At 41.0% G+C, this 19,820-nt stretch overlaps 3 protein-coding genes across 6 annotated transcripts; 1 reads left to right on the forward strand and 2 right to left on the reverse strand.

The window, feature by feature from the left end:
- Nucleotides 1-63: 63 nt before the first annotated feature.
- Nucleotides 64-6,260, reverse strand: rdh12 (retinol dehydrogenase 12). Of its 2 annotated transcripts, none has more exons than XM_061697297.1 (7): nt 6,132-6,260; nt 4,822-4,937; nt 3,842-3,997; nt 3,147-3,251; nt 2,875-3,084; nt 1,824-2,013; nt 64-1,024 (listed from the first exon to the last, which is right to left on the reverse strand). In XM_061697297.1, the coding sequence occupies exons 1-7, from the start codon at nt 6,203-6,205 to the stop codon at nt 922-924; spliced, it is 954 nt and encodes a 317-aa protein (XP_061553281.1). In that variant the 5' UTR covers nt 6,206-6,260; the 3' UTR covers nt 64-921. The 2 variants fall into 2 exon arrangements, with proteins under 2 accessions (XP_061553281.1, XP_061553280.1); XM_061697296.1 differs by having other exon boundaries at nt 4,822-4,940.
- Nucleotides 6,261-7,508: 1,248 nt separating this feature from the next.
- vti1b (vesicle transport through interaction with t-SNAREs 1B) lies at nt 7,509-12,669 on the forward strand. Of its 3 annotated transcripts, none has more exons than XM_061697298.1 (6): nt 7,509-7,762; nt 7,842-7,900; nt 8,799-8,978; nt 9,375-9,566; nt 9,647-9,708; nt 11,036-12,669. In XM_061697298.1, the coding sequence occupies exons 1-6, from the start codon at nt 7,666-7,668 to the stop codon at nt 11,127-11,129; spliced, it is 684 nt and encodes a 227-aa protein (XP_061553282.1). In that variant the 5' UTR covers nt 7,509-7,665; the 3' UTR covers nt 11,130-12,669. The 3 variants fall into 3 exon arrangements, with proteins under 3 accessions (XP_061553282.1, XP_061553284.1, XP_061553283.1); XM_061697300.1 differs by having other exon boundaries at nt 9,393-9,566; nt 11,036-12,667; XM_061697299.1 differs by lacking the exon at nt 11,036-12,669 and adding an exon at nt 10,344-11,028.
- A 289-nt stretch (nt 12,670-12,958) lies between these two features.
- arg2 (arginase 2) lies at nt 12,959-19,820 on the reverse strand. Its single transcript, XM_061696303.1, has 8 exons — nt 19,401-19,820; nt 19,242-19,314; nt 15,785-15,959; nt 15,548-15,707; nt 15,373-15,467; nt 14,764-14,868; nt 14,545-14,681; nt 12,959-13,749 (listed from the first exon to the last, which is right to left on the reverse strand). The coding sequence occupies exons 1-8, from the start codon at nt 19,512-19,514 to the stop codon at nt 13,556-13,558; spliced, it is 1,053 nt and encodes a 350-aa protein (XP_061552287.1). The 5' UTR covers nt 19,515-19,820; the 3' UTR covers nt 12,959-13,555.

The raw sequence follows: 19,820 nt of genomic DNA on the forward strand, positions 1-19,820 counted from the left end.
CTAAAGGTCATATTTAGGGGAAGCATTTATTTACGCTTCCAGAATTAATTATGGCTGTTTTAATTTCATTAAAAAAAAATGGATTTGGCACTATTCACAGGTTTTGTTTTCAAAAAGCATTTTTTTTTCTATTTTCGGGGGGAGCAACCCCCACTTTTCATGGAAAACAGAATTTGGGGGGTTTTAAAAAAAAAATGTAAATCCCTTTTTTTTTTTTTTTCCAATGCAATTATAGTGGGCGTCAATGATGGTTTTTACACCACATTATCTCAGTTCTTTAATTTAAAATGTTTCCAACTGAGTTGTACTTGTTATAGGTCACATTAATGTTGGAAAATGTTTTGAAATGATTTATCATTGGTCTCCTTTTTTTAATATCACTAAAACATGTTTAAAAATGAGTGACCGGGTCCAAATGCTAACAGTTTATTTACATGAAATGTAAACATTCAACTCTGCACGTGAACGTTAGTTGTGGTTAAAAAGGCAAACGAACCTCGCTGGTATAAAAGCACACGTAAACTCTTGGCATCCTAGCGTGAAAGCACACAAGGAAGATATTTTGTCCAACGCCTACTCTATGTATTGTTTTCTGTCATTATCATTAAGTAACACTTAGCTTACTAATTGTTTGGATCCACCTTCAGGACAAAAGCCCTGTGAGATTTTGGCACACACGTGAAGCAGATTTAGCTGCGAATGCGCTTAAAAACAAGACGAAATATCAGATAAATTGGCTAAAAGGTGCTGGTCGTTTTACCCTGCTTGGACCGCTCACAGTTTGGCAATACATCCGGCTGCCCTGCCTTCACATTGTCTCACTAAAATGTGGTGGTGGTGTTTTTTTTTTTTTTTTTTTTTTTTTTTTTTGCTTGAAAAATTCTGCACTATATCAATGATATGATGGATAAAAGTCTTCAATTAGTCCCACTGGATGCCGAGGAGCTCGCAGCTGGTGTCCCACAGACGCCGGGCGGCTTCGTCACTCCTCCCCTGGGGGGCCACAAAGGCGGGGGTGCAGTCGCTGCAACGCAAAACAAAAAAACTGCATTTGTACTTTTTCAAAAATGTATTTTTAATCATTATTCTTTTCAGTAAGTCATCATTTAGATTTTTCTCTCTGTACGTTTACGTGTTAAATTAAAATTACAAAATATTTAACTTTTTTTTAGAAATTGTATAGCAGTCATTTTTATTTAAATTCATTCATTTTAAAGTTTAGAATAAATTTGTTTAGAAATGTAAAAAATCCACAATTATTTGAATTTAGTGTTTGTAATTGTTTTAGTTTAATTGTTCTATAATTACAATAGTAGAATTTCGTTAATATGTATAAAAACAAGGCGTTTTTATTTTGTATTACAATATTTTTGTAATTTTTTTTATAATTACAATTTTGTTATATATATATATATATATATATATAGACATACACGCACACACGGGTAATTATTTTATTTAACTATTTGTTTTGTCATTAAAATTGTATATTTTTGCATTAAAAAAAGGCATTCATTTATTTTAAAATTATGTAATTGTATTAAAAGAAATTTTAGAAAAATGCAATTCTTTTAATTAAAGATGGTCCAAACTATTCTAATTTAATATTATTTTGTAAATATTTTTAGAATGGCAATATATATAATTTAAATATGTACTGTAAGACGCTATTTAACGTGCTAGCAGCTAGCATAGATATTTAAGCAACGGATATTTGTACACAAACGGTAGAGCAACACATTTTAGACAGATCATATAACTAATAATACTCACAGGCGTATATTTTTTGTCCCCTATGAAAAATGAGGGAGCTTGAGTTGTACCTGAAGTGTTTCCCCGAGATGGAGTGCAGCTCCTCAGCCACGGCGCAGTAGACGGTGGTCTGGGCGCCCTCGCGGGGCGTCTTCAGGAAGACCGAAAACACGCTGAAGAAGATCATCATCAGGGTGGAGTGACGCGTCAGGTCCGAGTTCACCGTGCCGGGGTGTACCGAGTTCACTGTCACGTTGCTGCCTGGGAGAATCGTTGCCAGGTAAACGTCACCCACGTTTACTCGACGTGTATGTGGCTCTTGAAGTAGCACTGTTTTTCTTTACAATATGCGCTTTCTATTTCATACACAGCAGAGTGCTGATGTTTCGGTTAACTTTTTCATGTTTGTGTGTGAATGACAGCAACTGAGACAATTAATTAAGCATACCTTTTTTTCCTGATGGTAAAAAAGGAGGGGTTGTCATACCTTGATGGTTATTTGAGGGAGGCTATTGTTGTTATTTGTCTGAAGCTGATGGTTATTTAAGGGAGGCTTTTGTCTTGAGTGGATGATTGCCTGAGGGTGGCGTTTATTTGTCTCAAGTTGATGCCGCTTGAGGGGGACATTTGTCTTGAGTTGCTGAATATTCGAGGGAGGTATTTGTTTCCTCCGTTGCTGATAATTTGTGGTTGTTGATTATTCATGAAAGTTGATTATTTGGGGGAGGCGTTTTTCTTAACTTATTTTTAGCGAGGCGCTTACATGTAAGATGATTGTTTGAGGGAGGCATTTATTCGTCTTGAGTTGATTATTTGAGTGGGTGTTTGTTGATAAAGTTGATAATTGCTCGGAGGTGTTAATTAGTCTTAAGTTCATGATTGCTTGAGGAACATGCATAAGGGAATGATCGTTTGGGGGAGGCCTGCTTGTCACTAGTTGATTGTTTGAGCAATTTTGTTGATTTGAGGAAGGTGTTTATTTGTTGTAAGTTGATTATTTGAGGGAGGTGTTTGTTTCTTCATTTCCAAAACTACGACTGCTTGAGGGTAGTGTGCGTTTGCTGAGTTGATGACTGCTCTAGGGAGGCAGGTAAAATAATAAGAAAAAAAGCCGTTTTGTACCTTTGAGGCGCCTCGCCAGCTCTCGAGCAAAGAGCACGTTGGCCAGCTTGCTCTGGCAGTACGCCAGTCCGCTGTTGTAACTTCCCTGGCTGTGCAGGTCGTGGAAGCGAATCCAGCCGAAGTTGTGCGCCAGCGACGAGACCACCACGATGCGCGCCGGAGCGCTGCGCTTCAGCAGGTCCGCCAGCATTGACGTCAACAGGAAGTGACCTTCAAACGGTGGGAAATAATAAGACAGAAGGATCTGGTGGTGATTGCAGTCCAGGTCTTACCTAAGTGATTGACCCCGATGTGCACCTCGAAGCCGTCGTTAGTTTTGGTGTAGGGGCACATCATCACTCCCGCATTGTTGATCAGGACGTGAAGATGGGTGAAGTCTGAAGAATAATGACAAACATCACTTATAGAAAAAAACATTCATAGAAGTCTCTGTAGAACATCCAGGTCCTGGTAATCCACAAAGGATGAATCAAAGCAACTGGACTCTTTTTGTTTGTTTAAGATGTTTAACCTTTAATGCAAAAGATTTGAAAGAGGTGTGAAAGAAGCCATCTAACTAGAAAACTAGCTGTCTAACTAGAAAGGCGCTCTCTAAACAGAGGAGGAGGTTTGCGCCATCGCTTATCGTACAATAACCTCCCCACAAAATGTTCTCATTCCACGGAAAGAGTGCCCATAGTGTCTAATTCCGATAACATGTTTTGCAAGCAGACAGTTGAACGACCGGTTGGTATGCAGGGTGGTCGTACACCGGCCACACCAGGCGACGACGACGACGCTATTATGACCACCACCAGAAGACTTCACACTTTAGAAATTTAGAACTGAAGAAGCCTTTTGGATTAAAGGTGAAACGTCTTCAACACACGAGAAGAGTCCAGCTGCCTCGATTCAACCTCTGCGGCTCGGTCATTAGAAGACAAACATCAGCCATGAAACGACAAAATGAGATTTGACAGACTTTTACCTCTAAGGAAATGATGCGCGAAGGATCGTATGGAGCACGTGTCGGCCAAGTCCAGCTCCCGAACCTCCACCTGTGCTTGGGCGTACGCTGCCCGGATGCTGGCCGCCGCCTCCTCGCCTTTGTCCACGTTCCGGCACGCCATCACCACCCGAGCTCCTGACGCGTCAAAATAGTAGAAAACATCTTCAGTCTCGGCAGAACGGTATAGAAAATGGATGGATGGATGGTTTTGGGGAGGTTTAATCCCTTCACGTCTCCTCTTGAGCAGGTAAACATAGTCCTCTATAGGGTATAAATCTGGAGATTATCTTGGCATTTCTAAAACCTTCCACTTCTATCCTCTGATGAACTCTTGATCTTGTTTTGGCAGCGTGTTTTAAGTCATACCAGACGGTGGGGGCGGCATATCAGTAAACTGTAGGGGCCGGTCCATCTCAATAAATTAGAATAGTGTCAAAAGCTCAATTTAGTTAGGTAGTTCAATTCAAAAAGTGAAATTTATAGAGTTGCATTCCACACACTCACAGTGAAAGATATCATGATTTGTTCAGCATATATGTATAATTTTGATGATTATAGCTTACAGCGAACGAAAACCCCAAATTCACCAGCTCTTCAAACTCGAATATTACATGGCAAACAATCAAGAAACAATGGAAATGATTTTTAATGCAGAAATTGGGGAGGAATTTGCTCTCTGAAAAGTATTTTCCCAAGTGTTTAATGAATCGATATCCTGTATGAATAATTAAATAAATGGACTTTTCTAGCACAATCTAATTTATTGAGATGTACCTGGATGTAAATTAGCCACACTTTGATGTCAAAAGCCAGCAAAATTACAAACAGCTTGCTGACACACTTTTTCAGAAATCGGTTGTGTAATTAATTACACACACACAAACAAAAAGACCAAACTTTGCGTATACAAGCAATGAAAAAGTACATTTTCGTGAATATGCCCCCATTCCAAGAGTAACCTCGAGTGGCCAGGTCCAGGGCGGTCTCCTTCCCGATGCCAGTGTTGGCCCCAGTGATGAGGACCGTCTTCCCGTCCAGACGAGTCGACGACATGCACACTCCTCCCGCCGCATATCTTCTGTGGAAAACAATCGATATGGCATGGCTAACCCTTGTGAGAGATTGTCCACATGCTATGGCAAAATGCGGCTATATTTTGTTGGCTAAGTTGAAAGTATATAGTGTTTCATACATTTACATTTTTTTTTTTTTATTTATTGATCAAAAACGTGGCATGGTGAACGAGTGATTTAGCACGTCCGCGTCACAGTTCTGAGGTTGGTGTTCCAAATCCGGGCTCTGGCCTGTAGTCATATTTGTTTTCTTGTAAAATTGACAACTTTATCCTATGAAAGAGTATTAGGGCCACACTGAAAATTCCGACGTTAAAATTACGATGAAAAATATGAGTTATTCGCTAAATAAAGTCAAAATGTAAGAGATTTTATAGGTTATGAGAATCAAAGTTGTAAGTTGTTTTCTTGTAAAATATTAGGGGCCATGCTGCCAATGTAAAAAAAAAAAAAAAAAAAGTACAAAGTTATTTTTTTTCTTAAGTGATTACATTTTAATCGCAGAAGAAAAAAGAAAAATGTCCCTTGTAAAACGACATCTTTATTCTACAAAAATATTGGGGCAATACGAAAAAAAATGCAAGGCAAAAAACTTTTTTTTTTTAATTGTAAAATTGCTCATTTATTTTACGAACAAGTACTTAGCGACACTGACAATTTTAACAATTGTAAAACTGCGGAGAAAAAAAAGTCAACTTAGGAGACTGAAGTTGTTATTTTTACTATATAATATATATATATATATATATATATATATATATATTTTTTTTTTTTACTAGTATTACTATATTTCCACCTCGTTTTTTTCTTTTTTGGGGGGGGCAAAATATGGTGATCAATAACGTGCATGGTCTTAATTATTCACGCGCATGGCGCGTTCCACGTCAGGTGGTGAGAGCACGCCACAGAGCGCGGTAACCTCGTGACCAATGGCGCAGGTGGCCCACCCACGCGCAGCCTCCTGATTGGCCCAAACCGTGCCAACGTACACCCCCGTCTTCGAGCGAATTGATTTTCTATTGGGGACCAATATTTTGTGAAATGAGAGCAAAAACACCAACGTTAATGTTCTATTACGGTTTCGTTTTGTTACGACGTCGTTATTCTTCGTCATGCTAATACTAATATGCGACAACCAGACGGAATACGTACTGTCACAAGAGTCCGTGTCAAAGCCGGAAAAGATGGCTTCTTACCGTATGTGAGGTGTAAATAAAACCACCAATAACGTCACCGCGGCGACTCCGGCGAGGAGTAAGAAAAGCAACATCGTTGTAGCACGGAAGGATGCTGTCTTTGCCGCTTGATGGCACAACAGCTGATGATTTAAAAAAAAAAAAAAAGCCGAGCAATGCGGCGCGAATGGCACCTCGGGATGTGTAGTTCTTACAGCTACCACCGACGAACAGAATCATGGTATTTGTAGTACTTAGCGCCGCTAACCGCTCTCCCGCAACCCCCGACCTTACTGGTCAAATTTCAATATATCAAGAAATATCAAGATTCACAAAAACTGAACACGTACAGAAAATTATGTCCAGAACAGTACATTTAACAATGAAATAAAAACTAAAAAGTCAGGTCTATTCAGGAAACAAAAAATATGCATATATTATATACAGTCAATTAAGGCTTGTTGGTTTTAACCCATTTCAATGTTTTGTTTTTTAAAAGTTCTTTCATTTATATAAACTAAAAACAGTAGGTGACATTTCATGAATCCACATCTATGGATAAATTGTTTAATAAGCGTGTTATTAATTCTACGATTTTTATGTATTATTATTCCATATTTAATATCATTGTATTCAAACTACTTGGGTGATTTGTCCTTTTCCGATATCCACTGTTCTATTAGTCACATAGATAATGTAAACAAAAAAGGTAAATTACAAGAAAAGTAAAATAAAAAAAAGTATTACAGTATTAACATGCTGAAAATGTAAAAAAATAAAAACATGTAAATTTTAAATTCAAATGAAATTTAAATTGAAAAATAAAATTCATAATTTATAACATAAAATATTAGACTACACTGAAAGTTGTAAAATGACGCTAACGAAGTCGGTAATGTAGGAGGTCAAAGTCATAATTGTCTTTTGAAAAATTACGACTTTATTCTAATATTTCACCAAAAAATCGACTTTTGTCTTTGTTGATATATTCGTCATTGTGGGCAAAATATGAGCAGACATAACAAGGTAAGTCACGTTGTATTTTAAATATGGCAATAAAGTTGAACGTGTAAAAAAACAAAACAAAAAACACGCATTTCATGTATCGTTCATGGTTACGATTTACGATTTAACGTGATAAGAAATACTTGAAAAACGCGAATTCATTACTCAGTACTACATTACCCAGAAGACAACAGTAGTAGGTGTTCAAAAAACCGCCTATATATAATAATTATTAGCTCCTTCATTTTGACGCTGGGTAAAAGTAGAACATACATTTTTAACATTGAACTTACCAAACCATATATATATACAGAATGTACCATTTTACAAGTTTTATTTGATGATTTAAAAAAGCATTTCAAGCCACTCTGTTTGATTTTTAAACTGGAGTTTTTTTGGTTTTTTTTTGCCTTTCGATCACGAGGACCATCATGCGGAAAGAATTGTCTTGCTCACTGCTTGACTCAACGCTGTAACTTATTTATTTGGCTCCGCGGTGCCCTGTAATAAACCCCCAAAAGGAGCGAACGTGTATTCTGGGACAACTACAATGTCGTCGGAGGAATTTGAGAAGTTGCACGAAATCTACAGGTCCCTATACGAAGAGCTGAAGCTAATGCCGCAGAGGCTGCTGAGGAGCAATGGCGGTACAAAAAAAACAACAGTTCTCTAGTTCAACAACGTATTTGAAATAATGACGTGCTTTGTATTTTGTTAACCCCGTAGAGGAGAAGAAGAGCTTGCTGAGGGCCTTCGAAGAGAGGAAAGTGGAGGCGGAAGAAATTGTGAGCTACCCTGGCTGTTTTGGAAACGTTAGCATGCAAGCCGCCTTGTTAGGATCACCTGCACCGGCTAATAAGATGCAGTAAAAGAGCTGCACAACTCGAAAAACTCTTGTCTCGCTGCACGAGAGGGCCACAATATTAGAAACCGTGTGTTCTCAGAATTCTGTAGTCCTCCATGAAAGGAGACTTTGTGTTTAATCAAAACATCGGAGTGATATTGTACTCGCCAACATTTTTTCCTCATGTGATATTTATTGCCTGATTGTTTTTTTTTTTATTTGGTGGTGTTTAATCATTAAACAATACCAAATAAACAACTATCGGCTAATAAACAGTAATTGAGAGGAAAAGAGTTCACAAACTTTTGCGCTAACTACATATTTAGCCGATTAATCGATGGAATAATGGATTTCAAAAATAGTGGCTAACTGCAGCCTGACTGTACACTCACTCCACTGCAAACCGCAGAGATACAATGAGTCATTCCAGAAATTGGAGGACAGTTTAGGCACAAACATTTTCGAAAAATTGACCGTTAATTTATCATGTTTTCAAGAAAAACAGGCGATGAACATGATACAATTTCATTCGTTCAGTTCAGCTATCAATGCCACATTTGTTGCGAGATATTTCATTTGTTATATATATTTTACCGTTTTTGGCGCAACCCTGTTCCAGATACTCATCTCTAAAAGTAAGTGTCCATTAGAAAAGCGGTGTAACTGCACTAAGTAGACGCTCAATTCACAATGTAAAGGAAGTGAAGTGTCATGGCTTGTAATCTTTCATCAAAACACCACAGGAATGCTATCTACGCTTATCGTTATAGCCCTTTTACAGCCTTTGTATTCCTTTGGCATGCAAAAAATAACAATACCGTGTCCTTGTTTCCCCTTAGCTGCAGGGAATGGAAGTGGAGTTGCGCGACGCGCCCCCCTCCTACCGGAATCCCATGAGGACCAAGCTGCATCTGTACCACCGTGACCTCGCCAAGCTGCAGCGGGACGCCAAGACCTCGGCCCCGCCGCTGTCGGACGGCAGTCAAGGCGGCATCTATTCATCGCAAAACCAACAAAGCGTGAGTTTCAAGAGAATGTGGAGAGTTTCGCACGTTTAGCTTGATGGACCTTCACAATACTTGTGATAAACAGTCGACTAAGGGGTGTCAAATTCATTTTCTTTTTTTGGACGTTTTCGTTTTTTTCCCTCAGAGAGCCATAACAACTGTGAAAACCATATACAGTGAACTCCCATTATTCGCGTATGATAGGGACTGAGAAATTGATGCACTGCGTGAAGGGTTTTGTAATTGAGTAGAAATGCCACAAGAGGGTGCTAAAGCTCTTTAAATGGAGAGGATCATAAAAAGATGCAAATTTAAGAAAAAGAACGGAAGGAAATTGCTCAAATGTGGCCCGATCGTCGGCCTGCTTGAGTGTGTGACTCACGGTCAAAATGGCTTCCACCCGGTTAGTCGTCCCCCTTTGTCCAGACACGCTTGCAGTCGCAGCGGGCCTTGCTCCTGCAGGGCACCGAGTCGTTGCACAACGCCAGCGAGAGCATCGACCGCAGTCAGCGCCTCGCGGCCGAGACGGAGCACATCGGCACGGACATCATCGAGGAGCTCGGCGAGCAGCGGGAGCAGCTGGACCGGACCAGGGACAGAGTGAGTGATCCGAGAGCCCAAGGCAGTTCCACTTCCTCTCCCTCACCCAAAATTGTATTTTATTTTTTTTCTGTTTGTAGCTTGTGAATACGGGAGAGAACCTCAGTCGCACGCGGAAAATCCTTCGTTCTATGTCTCGTCGGTAAGTGTGAGGTCAGAGTTGATTTTGTCTAACAGTGGAACCTTCCAAGTCGAAAACAATCTCTTTCGGAACAGCTCGTTTTGATTCTTTTATTCTTAGTCAAACCTTCCTCATAGGCAGTAATGGACATAGAATTGTAATGTAAGGTCTTAAATTGTCATTTTAAAAAAAAAAAAAACACACAAAAAAAGATTTGGCTTCCTTAAAAGCCTGCATATACACTAAACCCCCGCTATATCGTGGTTCACGCTTCGCGGTCCCGCTATCTTGCTGATTACTGCGCAGTACCTTTTTGTTTTTCACCAGTTAAGGCAATTGATAGTACAGGTAGTACCCCAAAGTGACGGTTGATGCGAATTGTTAGCCCATGTGTTGATAGTTTGTTGCAAGAGTGGCAACAAACAGCTCGAAGCCTCTTTTTTGAAGAATATTTACTGACTATATCTGGCAAACCAATCTCCGGTGCGTCCTGGGTCGTCCCCGGGACGTGCCCGGAACACCTCACCGGGGAGGCGTCAGGGAGGCATCCGAATCAGATGCCCCAGCCACCTCATCTGGCTCCTCTCGATGTGGAGGAGCAGCGGCTCTACTCAGAGATCCTCCCGGATGACTGAGCTTCTCGCCCTATCTCTAAGGGATAGCCCCGACACCCTGCGGAGGAAACTCATTTCGGCCACTTCTGTCCGGGATCTTGTTCTTTCACGACTCACAGCTCGTGACCATAGGTGAGGGTAGGAACGTAGATCGAGTGGTAACTCGAGAGCTTCGCCTTTTGGCTTAGCCCCTCCTTTACCACAACGGATCGATACAAAGTCCGCATCACTGCAGACGCCGCACCGATCCGCCTGTTGATCTCCCGTTCCATTCTTCCCTCACTCGTGAACAAGACCCCAATATACTTGAACTCCTCCACTTGGGGCAGGATCTCATCCCCGACCCTGAGAGGGCACGCCACCCTTTTCCGACCGAGGACCACGGCCTCAGATTTGGAGGTGCTGATTCTCATCCCAGCCGCTTCACAGTCTGCTGCGAACCGCTCCAGTGAGACTTGGAGATCATGGCCTGATGAAGCGAACAGAACCACATCATCTGCAAAAAGCAGAGATGCAATACTGAGGCCACCACAGCGGACCCCCTCTATGCCTCGACTGCGCCTAGAAATTCTGAACTTTTATTGACAACCGTAAAAGTAAAACAAAAGTTAATCACTGCATAATAAAGACAGCAATTTAGACCTGTTCCGGATTGTGGGCTTGTTTTTTGACATTCCACTACATGTTGTAGTGACAATCATTGGCTGACATGTTTTGCTGACTTCTTCCATCAGGCTCATGACAAACAAGCTGCTGCTGGCTGTCATCATTCTCATGGAATTGGCCATTCTCGGAGCTGTAGTTTACCTCAAGTTCTTTCGGCGATGAGGGTGAAGAAAAAAAACAAAGTCCGGACCTGCTTTCGGGTCCAAGAGGTCGTCCTTGTTTTAAGTCTTACTGAAGGTCCAGCCTTAGATAAGGATTCCTCTCCACAAGAATCACAGAAGAAAATGGGCACTAATGACCAGACTGTTAATACAGAGAAATCCCTGTGGAAGGAAGTTTTGTTACATCTGCGGACCAGAGAGGAGGTGCAGTGAAGGCGCTACTGGACCCAGAACATTGCCTTTGGCAGCCAGTGTGTTAAGCTGAGGTACTCCGTTTAGCAATAGTCAATATAGGAAGAGATGGCACACTGTCTGTCGTCATTCACTGTTTTTCAATTTTCATTTTACATTGCTCAGGTTAACTATTGTTTATTACTTTCTTGTCAGTGTATAGAAAATTGGCTTTCACATTTCTACACTAACTGTATCTCACATTCCTCAAGGGCAACCCCCCCCCTCCCATTGCAACAGTCTCTCCAGTTACCCCTTTCAAACTGCACTGTTGCCAGTGACGTTGCAGCGCTAGAGCCATAATTAGTGCTGATTTCGGTAGCTTGTGTCACAAGCTACCAAATCATTGGCTGACATGTTTTGCTGACTTCTTCCATCAGGCTCATGACAAACAAACAAGCTTGTGTCACTAGCTACCAAAATGGTGTCAGACTAGTAACAACTTGTTGTTGGTCCAAAACAAGGTCTTCTCAATTTTATGACAAGCAGTCAGTGAAGTACGATGACGCATGGATTTAGCGCTGCTTTGGCTATATTCTGCTGTTTGCGTAGCCTAGTTGAGGTCTGGCCCCAACACTTGTACCCAACCAGCAGTGGCGCCAGCTAGGTGGGAAAGGGGTGAAAAAAGCCCACTTCCATTTGTTTAAAGCCTTCTTGAGTCATGGCAAGTAAGACTTTTTCCTTACGTGGTATAGTTCAATCAATCGATGCGACGATTGTGAATGTTAATTTTTCCAGAAATAACAAGAATGATTCTTCAATTTATTTCATCCTCTTTCGTTGATGCATATGCAAAATTTTAAAAAGTGGTGGTTCTAACATTGAAACTTGCAAGTACTCCTATTAAAAAAAAAAAAAAAAAAGCTCTATTCAAAGTATCCGCTTCCTCTTTTGTTGGTAAATATCAAAAGATTTAAAAAAATAAAGAAATATTGGTTTGAAGATTGTAGCCTACCTTGTGTAACTCCTTGATGAAGACAAAAAATCTAGTTCCTGCTTTCTCCTTTTTGATGAATATCTACAGATTGGAAAAAGGTTGTAGATTGAAGAGTTCCTCAAAGTTCAAAAACATTTTAATTACCTGCTTCCTCATTTTTTTGATTATTTTGACATTTTAAAAGGTGGTGGTTCTTGGATTAAACTCTTTAAAAATACGGACCAAATATATTTTTTAAAAGCTTTAGTGAACCTTGCGAAACCTAAAAAAAAAAAAAAAAACTATTACAATTACATTTCCTCTTGATGAATACCGTATGTTTTAAAATGATTCTATGAATGAACCCTGCAGAACTAAAAAAGAAAAAAAAAAATCCCAAGGAACTGCTTCCTCTTTTTGTTTATTTATATATATATATATATATATATATATATATTTATTTATTTATTTATTTAGCAACGGTTCTAGGCAGAGCCTTGTGGAACTCCCAAAAAAAAAAAAAAAAAAACCCCAACTCTTTTAATTATATGCTTACACTTTCTGTGAAGAATATTTTAAGATTATTTAAAAGTGGTGGTTCTAAGATTGAATTTTGTGGAAAAAGAACTTTTGTCTCTGTTGGACGTGATTGACGAACCCACCCAGGCACTGAATCACTTAGATGGAAGACCAGAAAATAAACTCTTTAATACAAGAATGTAACCGTCTATCAGTCTGAAGTTTTACCTTAAAGCCTTTGAGTCAGCGTTTTTTTAACATAGTTATACTCTCACACATATGTATTATTTAGTAGTTTCATTGTAAATGACAAAATTAAATCATCAGCAAAATACAGTAACCACAGCTGGTCCAAAAGTGCAAACATGAGTTCTACTTTTAACTAAAGCTACAAAAACACTGTCAGTTTATGTTTAATCACACCTTTGAGGCAGGTTTATTTGCTTGTAAATAAATAGCAGGCATCCATGCATTCTTACATAAAATACCAAAATAAGTTAGTGTGCTGTCTAAATTAATGTCTAGGCTTTACATGGCAAACCTTACGAGACAAAGACATACAAATACTTTCCACAGTGAAATACAACACAATGAAGAGAGCGAACCAAAAAAAACTATAATACCCTAGCTACTTCGATTGTTTTTTTTGTTTTGTTTGTTTGTTTTTTTTTTTTTTTTTTTTTTTTTTTGCACTCTTGGATGCAACACTTTGGAATGCTCGAGGGTGGCGCAAGAAGTCCGTGGCTTTTCGCTCTGAGCTCTCAGAGGCAAAGCTGCTCTGTGTCGTCTTCTTTCGCCGAGGGGATCTCATCAATGACCCCGTGGGCGCCTTCTCTCGTCTGCCCTAGGGACGACACGATGACGTCCACGGCCAGTGAGGCGGTGGCCTCCACGGCCGCCCGGGACACCCCCACCATGGGGTTCACTTCCACCAGGTCCATGACCGACAGCAGACCTGCACATCGACAAGTTATGTGGGTTGGATGGCAGAATGCCCCCACCGCCCAAGTGCAAAGTGTTCAAACCGTCTACTGATCACCGCCCATTATTTTAAAGGGGTCTGAGTCATTGGAGAAGCACTACATTCTGACGCTAGTTTTGAGGAAGTCCTCCAGTATGTCCTGGATGACTGTTATACCTGACCAGGGAGGCCTCTGAAATTGATCCCCGAGCCACCTCAGCTGGTCCTGGATGACCCTTGTATCCTGGAGGTCCATCCGTTCTTTTCAGGTAATGTGAGTCTGATTCATGAGGGAAGCAGATTTACTAGTCCCAGACCACCACTTCAAGTTCTACTAGAATGGGGGACCACAACTTCTAGTTCTACTAGGGATGGGAGGACCACTACATTCGCACACTAGCTATTAAACGTAGTCCTCCAACATATCCGAGGCATCTGGAATAGATAACCAGAGCCACTTCAGATGATCCTGGCTACTCTAGAGTTCTTCCTGGATGACTAAACTAAGAGTGAAGCCAGACACTCTCGAGTCCTCCAGCATATCCTAGGCTAATTTCAACGCCTCCTGGCTGGAAATGATAATTTTACACCTCAACCAGGGATATGTCCGGGCAGCATCTGGAGTAGAAACCCGAGATGCCTCAACTGGTGCAGGCTACTCTTGAGTATCTCCGAGTCTGAGACTCTGAAGCGGAGAGTTCAGGCACGCTTGTATCCTGACCTTGTCCATGACTGCACGACCCAGTTATTGATCACAGGTGAGGGGTGTTGATCAGTGTATGTGTGTACCTGTATTGTGAACTTCCTCTGTGATGTAGATGCCCTCCCTGTAGGTCAACCCTCCATTCACCGGCGTTCCCGTCGCGGGAGCCAGAGACGGGTCGAACGCGTCGATGTCAAAGCTCAAGTGAATGGGTCTTTGTTTTCTGTTGGAGAAGGTGAAAGGGGTTTTAAACAAACAAATTGGTTGGATTATTTCAAGACAATCCAGTGGATGTCGAGCGTTACCTTGCCAGCACGTGGTCCAGAGCGACTTCGGTGACCCTCTGGATGCCGAGTCTGTCGATATCCCTCATGGTGAAGTATTGGATGCCCAAGTTCTTCAAGATGTGGCTGTGGAGCACACAAAATGTTGTAAACCACAAAGTACTCACTGTATATACTAAAGTAAAGTTAGACCTGATTCAACACACACTGGAATGTACAAATTAATTCAATTAGTTATATGCAATACCCCTTTTGATATCTTGACACAATGGGGGGGAAAAATGTCACACAAATGAGTTGACCTCTAAAGTGCTCGTACTGAGAAAAAGAAAAATCATACGTCATTGCGTCGCGTATTGTTTAAAAGCTAGCTAGCGTTAGCTCGTCCTTGACATCGTTAAATGCGTTTCCATAGCTTTGCTAATGGTGTGAAGGAAGTAACGTACAAATTTGTCTGAAAAAATGCACCCTCCTTTTATTTGTAGGCTGGCACAAAACACATCGCCACAAATCATTCTTGTAGCCATTCTCTTAAACAAGCCTGAAAAATAAAGTATAGTATTTGTACTTTGTTGCTTCCCACCATTGGGTTCAATGTTCAAGCTGTTAGGTTTTGTTCTTAATACTCACTACTCGCCAGGGTCCACATCCCTAAGTCCGATATACACCAGGTCCCTGCAACTGAGGAACGGCTTCACCCAAGAGAACCCCGGGAGGTCTGGCATCTGTGTTGGACGGGCAGAAACAGGTGAGTTTCACGTGGAACGGTCGGTCGCCTTCTAGTTTGTGAACTTGACTTTCTCACCTTGTCTTGCAGCTCTTTGAGCATGAACGACACCGGCTGGCCGTGGAGGTTCCCCGACGGCGATGTCAAGGGCGTGTTCACGTCGGCGTGAGCGTCAATCCAGATGACACACAGGTCAGGACACTGTTGGGCGTGGCCTGCCACTGATCCAATACCAAGGCTTTGTATGAGAAACAAATTGCGGTCTTATGAACAGGGAGTAGCAGGGAGACACTGAAATGGTTTTTGCTCAGTTACCTGTGGTCCCCGCCCAGCATGACCAGGGTGTGGCCGGCGCCCACCGCTCTGCTCACAGCGCCTGACAGCTTCTTCGTGGCAGCGCCCACTGTGCGAGGGAACTTCACGTTCATGTAGGGTTCGTCCATCTCCGGGTGGTGGAAACTGAGGTCACCAAAGTCGTGCACGGCGTAATCTGAAAGCACGGAAAACAGACGTCAATTAAGTAACCTTCCTCCTTATCAAAGGACAGACACAGAAGCACGGGGATTCGTCAGGTACACCTGACCTAACAGCCTAATAAACAGTGAATTCCCACTTTTATGGGGGATAAGGATGAAAAAGCGTTATTTTCATAAACTATTAAGCATGATGTCACCCTTATGCTCCATTTCATTTTGAGGGCTTTGCCGTACCCACCGAATGTTGGTGTGTTCATCCTGGTGAATTATTACATTTGGTTAGCAGTTTCGGTCTATTATATGTCTATTATATGCAGGGTATTGCATTTGCACACCCACAAAAATGTCTAAAAAACAAAAGCCCTGCCATTTTGGTTAAAACTAAGAAGCAGCCAGCGACCAAAATGTTGTAGACATTCTGATTGCAACCAAATTTGAACCACATGACAGATGGGTGGTGCTAGATTAAAATTTATACTTGCGGACCTTTTCAGTCATCTTGAACAGCCGCTGACTCGACGTGCACATGCGTAGCTTCCGGTCTGATGAGTCATTTTGTGCCACCCACCCTCTCAACTCTCGAGCTTGGGTTTCAGTCAAGGCCGTTTGCGGTGGATGTCAAAGCGGCGTATTCTCCCACCCGATGTACGGCGAGGTAATATCGGGAATTCATACAGGCGATACGAGACCAGATGGCAGAGTAGTCTGACTAAGCTGATCTGAGGGTAACAGTGTGGCCCGTTACCTTTAGTATGCACGACAGGAATAGACACTGAAGGACAATTCACACCAACAAAACAAACGATGATCCCCGGTAACCTCTGCCTCGTACAGTAATAATCAATTAAATTACAAATAATAATAACTTTATTTTTCAATTTTCCCCATTTTTTTTGGAACATTATGAAAATTCAACACAACCATATCAAAACACGAATGGGGGAAAAAAACGCCCTACGCCCCCAGTTGATGTCTCTTACCTTTTATTTTTTTACAAAATATTTTTAAAACCATTCGATGGAAATACATTTAAAAAATATTTTACCCAAACTCACATTATTAAATATGATACATCAACAAAATAAAAACACTGTACACTCAGTAAAAGAAACACACTTTTTAAAATCCATTATTCAATATGAGAAGAATTCCACACCAGCAACACAAAACAAAATAAAACCTTTCGTGTCAGGTCTGGTATGCATGCATTCATTCATTATAATTTGAATGAGAAAATAAAATATTTTTTAGAGACCTATATCGAAATAAATACAACATTACGGAAATTCAAATTCATACCCCTTCCCGCCTCTAAAAATGGTTTTATTCAATATTTGAAAACAATTCTGCACCACCAATAAAAATACAAAGCAAACAAGTAAAAAAAACAAAAAGACTATTTTGAGGCATTCTTATTTGAAATGTTCTCAGTGTACCATTCACTACATACTGACAATTTTCTAAATACTACGCCTATATTATATCATAATGCCAGTAACAATCCAGGTTGCTTCTTTACGATGATGAGCCCAAAGTTCACAGCAGTGAAAAATAAGTTGCAAGCACGTGCCCGCGCGCACGTGCAGTCTTTTAGCGACAGCCAGGTTTTCCGATGGCCTTCGGGCCGCCACATTCCGTTTTGAGGGTAATTATAGCAACCACGCTAACATGTGCTGTATGTTGTCGCGCTCTGATGTACTGCAAGCCACTTTCCAGACAAATGAAAAGCTTTTGTTTCAGGCCATGTCATTTAAACATTTAACTCACAAACTAATAACAGTGTGCATAAATGTGTCATTTTTTGCTAGATATGTGTGAGGTTCTATCACTTATCACAAATAATAAAATATTTTAGTGGCATTGGGTTTGCCTTGTTTTGTATCAAAGTCACCCCGGGGTTCGATCACTAGTTATTACCGCTCATAATAAAACGATTACTATACGAGCATACTGTTTGCCTTGTTTTATGTCAGTCGCCCCTTTCACACTTGAGTCATTCTGTAGTAAAAAGCTTTGAGATGCTATAACTAGTTTCCGTAAATAATAAACAGCCATTTTATTATTTTGTTGGTTTGCCCTTTTCACACTCTATGCAACACATTCAATACTTACTATTCACTAGACTTCTCGAGACATTTTGAGGTGTGGTAGTTCACCCTTTGTTATTATAGATTGCCCAGGCTATCTTGTTTTTTTTTTTTTTTTTTTTTTTTTTTTTTTTTTAAAAAGGAGATTAAACATCTCCACCCCTGCCGTGATGACTCATTCCTACGGTATGGTAGCTTTTATTGTCAGTCCGCAATATGTGTGGCAAGCCTTCTTAACATGTAAAGGTAGGTTTGACTTTTCGGAATTCACGTTGTAGGTGTATCAACGTCGTCGTTTTCACTTTTTTTTGTCATTCAATTTTGACAGATAGAGATGCCAAGTCAAAACTGAATTACAGATATCTGCAACATCATTTTGACCCGGGCAAGTGACGTCACTTTTGCCATTCTTGTTTGTCAGTGGAGAGATTTTACTATCTGATAGTGAATTACAGCTCTACAATGGAATTTTAGTAAACTCCAATTCTGACTTGTCTTAATTCCGTGTACAAATATCCACAACGGCATTCTGCCTTATTAAAACTCGATTTAAGATTTCCGAAATGGGACATGTAGATATCTTGAATTGAGGTGAATTAAAGATATCTTGAACTGGAATTATGACTAGTCAGAATCCAATTGTACATATCACAAACTGGAGTTACAGATATCTCACACATATCTGTAATTCACATGGCAGATATCTGCATGTGAATTGTGTATGAGAAATGTAATTACAGAGAAATGCTCGCTCTGGATAGAAAGAATATTACGGCTATCTGAAATGTTCTGTTTTGACAAGGCAAAATTAAACTACACAATCTGTTAAACCGTAAATCCCCTTTTATGACGTGTGGGTGCGAGGGGGCGTGACTTGACTTGACCTTTACCTACGGTAATAGAGAAGTTTCGCAAAAAGAAGAAAAAAAAAAAAGCACACTGTGTCCCATTGTACTGCAGACTGTGAGGAAGGAAGGAAGGGGGGGGGCACTCATTGTCTGCAGTTTCTGAGCATGCGTAGTGCGCACACGTGGAAATGAGACCACGCCATTGCAGCATATTTGAAATTAAAACGAATTCGACAGCCTCAAAATGATACTGCAAGGAGAGAACTAGACCTTGTGCGAATGTAAAATGCATGCGCCCGCGAGTGTATAAATACGCCGATGAGGTAACGGTTCAATCTGGTTATGTAAATCCGGTGCTCACCTAAACCGGAGAGCCGCTCGATGAGCCCAGCATCCCTGATGACTTTAGGCCCGTGTTCCACGCCTCTTCTTATCTGAAAAGAATAATAATTCACGTGACGTTTTCTTACTTTGGTGTCAGCTAAATACGTCATTGATCATAATAATCATAATAATCTACCTGTCCTCGCGAGAAGGGAGCCCCCAGCACCGCCACCGACTGGGCTCGGCTGGGCTGGCCGCCTGCGAGCGCCCGAGTGCGGGCAAATCTGAGCAGATGTCCCCTGAGAGCCATGGTGTCTCCTTCCTTCCTTTCTTGCTTCCTTCGTTCCTTCTCTCTTGAGTCCCCGCCGCGCGTCTGACGAAAGACCGGCGCGATGTTGCCTCTTGTTCGGATGCCGAACGTGACCCGTCCCGTCACAAGTTCCGGTTTTATGGAGTCCTACCGCAGCTACTTAATATTCATAAGACTACGAAGCCATAGAAACTCGCGGGTCGTCTCGGATTTATTTTATATATTTTTTTCCCTTGATGGAGTTTACTATTTCTCTCCCGATCTCACGTTTATTACAAGGCGTAAAAAAAAAAAGTGTCGTAACTT

The sequence above is a fragment of the Phycodurus eques genome, chromosome 14 (assembly GCF_024500275.1).
Source record: "Phycodurus eques isolate BA_2022a chromosome 14, UOR_Pequ_1.1, whole genome shotgun sequence".
Taxonomy (NCBI): Eukaryota; Metazoa; Chordata; class Actinopteri; order Syngnathiformes; family Syngnathidae; genus Phycodurus; species Phycodurus eques.

Coding starts and splice junctions, on each gene's coding strand:
- rdh12 (XM_061697296.1), bottom strand. CDS start 6,205: ATGTTGCTTTTCTTACTCCTCGCCGGAGTCGCCGCGGTGACGTTATTG. Junction 3,252..3,841: donor CGCGCATCATTTCCTTAGAG/GTAAAAGTCTGT, acceptor ATTATTCTTCAG/ACTTCACCCATCTTCACGTC. Junction 1,025..1,823: donor ATCTCGGGGAAACACTTCAG/GTACAACTCAAG, acceptor TTTGCGTTGCAG/CGACTGCACCCCCGCCTTTG.
- arg2 (XM_061696303.1), bottom strand. CDS start 19,514: ATGGCTCTCAGGGGACATCTGCTCAGATTTGCCCGCACTCGGGCGCTC. Junction 15,708..15,784: donor ATGCTGGGCGGGGACCACAG/GTAACTGAGCAA, acceptor TCTCATACAAAG/CCTTGGTATTGGATCAGTGG. Junction 14,869..15,372: donor GATGTGGACCCTGGCGAGTA/GTGAGTATTAAG, acceptor TGTGCTCCACAG/CCACATCTTGAAGAACTTGG.
- vti1b (XM_061697298.1), top strand. CDS start 7,666: ATGTCGTCGGAGGAATTTGAGAAGTTGCACGAAATCTACAGGTCCCTA. Junction 7,763..7,841: donor GCTGCTGAGGAGCAATGGCG/GTACAAAAAAAA, acceptor TTAACCCCGTAG/AGGAGAAGAAGAGCTTGCTG. Junction 8,979..9,374: donor CATCGCAAAACCAACAAAGC/GTGAGTTTCAAG, acceptor CCACCCGGTTAG/TCGTCCCCCTTTGTCCAGAC.